This window comes from Pediculus humanus, genomic scaffold (assembly GCF_000006295.1).
Source record: "Pediculus humanus corporis 1103172107636 genomic scaffold, whole genome shotgun sequence".
NCBI lineage: Eukaryota > Metazoa > Arthropoda > Insecta > Psocodea > Pediculidae > Pediculus > Pediculus humanus.
In genome coordinates, this window is record NW_002987249.1 from 22,788 (window position 1) to 25,794 (window position 3,007).

Below are 3,007 nucleotides of genomic sequence, written 5' to 3' on the forward strand. Positions count from 1 at the left end.
TGATTGATTGATTATTAATAAGGTGATGCAATCGATATTGAAAATTACTTTTTTTTAAAAGTTTTTATAAGACTTCTTAAATTCTTTTTTAACGAAACCTTTCTTTTTTTATCAATTCAAACGTATAAACAGTTTTTTTTTACGTAAGAAACGTATTAAAAAAACAATAATAATAATAACAATATTATGATTATTATTATTATTATTTTAAACAAACCAAATGTTAACTTAATAATAAAAAAAAAAAAAATTAATATTATTTACGGTAATAAAACTCAAAACTTTTCATTAAATTTAAGTTGAAAACGAGTCAGTACGGAGCCATATTTCATTCATTGACCGTAAAATGAGAGAATCTCAAACATAAAAATTCAAATAAACGTGGTTCTAGAAAAAAAAAAAAAAAAAAAAAAAAAAAACCTCATTCTCTCCACGTCGATTCTTTTGTATTTATGAATTTTATGTGTTTTTATTTATTTATTTATGTTTTTTTTTTTTTTCTACATCGATAAATTTTATATATTAAAAAAATATCTAAATATGCATTTCGATGCATTAATATTATTATTATTTTATTTTTTTTCTAAGGGGGGGAGGGGGTGGCTTTGAGGTGTTTAAAAAAATAATTTATATATTTGTCGATAAAGTTTTTCAATTTAGGTGTCATAAAATTTTTCCTTCGTTTTAAATTAATTGCTAAAATTTTTTTATACGTATATTAATAATAATTTATATTCATAATTTAACGACTAATTTGTTTGAAAATTTTCATTATTATTATTATTATCATTTCATAAATCATCTTGTAATTTTTTATTCGTATCATCTTCCCGTTTCATGGGGTATGACTGTTTAAAATCCGCAAATCTTTTCAAAAGGTGGCCCCCACCGATTGAATCCAAAACTGGTCGTCTTTTCATTGTGTTTCCCTGCATTAAAAATTCTTTAAAATCGTTTCTTCCTCTTTTTAAAAGATGTCCGCCACCGATTCCGTCGATCATGGGTGCTCTTTTCAAAAGGTGACCCCCACCGATGGGATCTAATGCGGAAATTCTTTTTAATAAATGACCCCCTCCGATGGAATCTAAACCGGCATCTTTTTCTTTTCCGGAATCTTTATCTTGATTGGATAAAAAATCGATGGTTTTCCTATGATTTTTAATCATTTTATAAACGGTTGAAACCGCGTTCATTATGTCGGGGAAAAAAACCCAAAAACTACGAAATTCCGGTTCCGTTCCAAAATAAATTTCATTTCCTCGAGAGTCGATATAAGTTCCCGGTGGTGGATAAATATTTTCTTGACTTGAATCATTTTCTCCATTTTGTTCCATTGAATTATCTGTAATTAAAATAAAAATAAAAAAAAAGAAAAAAAAAAAAACAATAAAAAAGTTAATAATAATAATAACGACGACGATTATTTAATTAATTTTTAACGATCCCCAACAAAAAAAAAAATAATAATAATAATTGCGCTTTTTAAAATGATAGAAAAAGCGGGAAAATTTCATAAACGTAAAAAAAAAAAAAATCAGTTTTAAATTTTTTTTTCTAAAAAATTCATAATTAATTATTTTAATTATGTTAATATAAATAAATAATAATAATAATAATTTTGGAGGTAGTTTTAATTTATTGTACGTTAAGCTTATTGAGAAAATTATTGACTTATTAAGCTTTTATTAATTTTAATTAATAAAAAAAAATTTTATATTACAAATTAAATTTATTTTTTATCATTACAAAAGAGAGAGAGGGAGAGGAAGAGAGAGAGATAAAAGATATTAAAGTAAAATTTTTAAAAGAAAATATTTAAGAAATGATAAAAATCCGACTAGTTACTTTCATTTAATATTTACATGTTTTGTTTTTTTTTTTTTTTTTTTTTACGGGGGAAAGTTCCCGGGGGTACCCCACGAGAAAATAGAGCCCCCAAGTGGGAATCCATAACCATATGACTCCATTGAATTTTTCTATTAACTAAATGTCAACTTTGATAATTTTCATCTTCATCCATTTTCTTTTTTGGCTATCGGTTTATTATATATAAAAATTCTTTTAATGCCATTTTCTCATTTTTTTTTTTTTTTTAAAGATTTCCAACAGTTTTCACTTTAAAAAAAATTATTATTTAATTTTATAACGATAAAAACAAAAAAAATTGATTTCAACTAAACCATTTTATCCCTCTACTTTTAAACTTTTTTTTTTTTTTTTTAATTTTAGAAAGAAAAAAAAAAGCTTAACAATTTAAAAGTATTAAAACCGATTAAAATTTTCTATTTTTACAGTTTTTTTTTTTTTTTTCAAGTTTTTCCATCGGAAAAACTTAAATGTTATTTTAAAAAAAAAATTTTTTTACGTTGTTTCAATTATCAAAACTGATTTTTTTTTTTTTTTACGTTTAAATCAAAGAATATATCTCCATCTTTAAAAAATATTTTAAAAATCAGTTAAACAACATATAAAAAGCAAAAAATTTGACGATAAAGCGCATAAATTATTATTACATATAATTAAAATAAATTAATTTAATTATAAACTCACCATAATTGTCATCATCCGGTATGATGAGGACGAGAAGTTATATATATTTTTATTATATTTTTTATTTCCGGAAATAAAAACACACACGGAAACTGTCTTCAAATGTTCCGTTTTACACACACAATTTTTCTAAAGACAAACTCAAAAAAAATATATATATATATATACACACACTCAATATAAATAAATAAATAATTTTTTTTTTTAAATCACATATGTATAATAAAATCATGTCGAAAAATGGTTAATTAATATATATATAAATTTATATATATATTATTTTGAGTATAAAATTTTTTTTTTTATTTTCATTTATTAACATGCAACCAATAATGATAATGAACACAATTAATTAATTATATAGACGATTGACATGTTCTTGAATCGTCAAATTGTAAACACTTAATAAAAACAAAATTTTTTTATCGTTTTTTGTTAAATTATTATTATTATTAAT

General features: G+C 22.2%; 2 protein-coding genes across 2 annotated transcripts in view; both read right to left on the reverse strand.

The window, feature by feature from the left end:
- Phum_PHUM263570 (uncharacterized protein) overlaps positions 1 to 772 on the reverse strand; it is a gene marked incomplete at both ends in the record, with an annotated part of 2,427 nt that extends 1,655 nt beyond the window's left edge. Inside the window, 3 exons of the mRNA XM_002426576.1 lie at positions 218 to 227; positions 341 to 387; positions 748 to 772. Of these exons, the coding sequence (XP_002426621.1) occupies positions 218 to 227; positions 341 to 387; positions 748 to 772 (82 nt within the window). The remainder of the gene's footprint in view (positions 1 to 217; positions 228 to 340; positions 388 to 747) is intronic.
- A 19-nt stretch (positions 773 to 791) lies between these two features.
- Phum_PHUM263680 (uncharacterized protein) lies at positions 792 to 1,967 on the reverse strand (the record flags this gene model as incomplete). The annotated part of the gene is made up of 2 exons (XM_002426577.1): positions 792 to 1,342; positions 1,916 to 1,967. The coding sequence occupies 2 exons, from the start codon at positions 1,965 to 1,967 to the stop codon at positions 792 to 794; spliced, it is 603 nt and encodes a 200-aa protein (XP_002426622.1).
- Between the last annotated feature and the right edge of the window lie 1,040 nt (positions 1,968 to 3,007).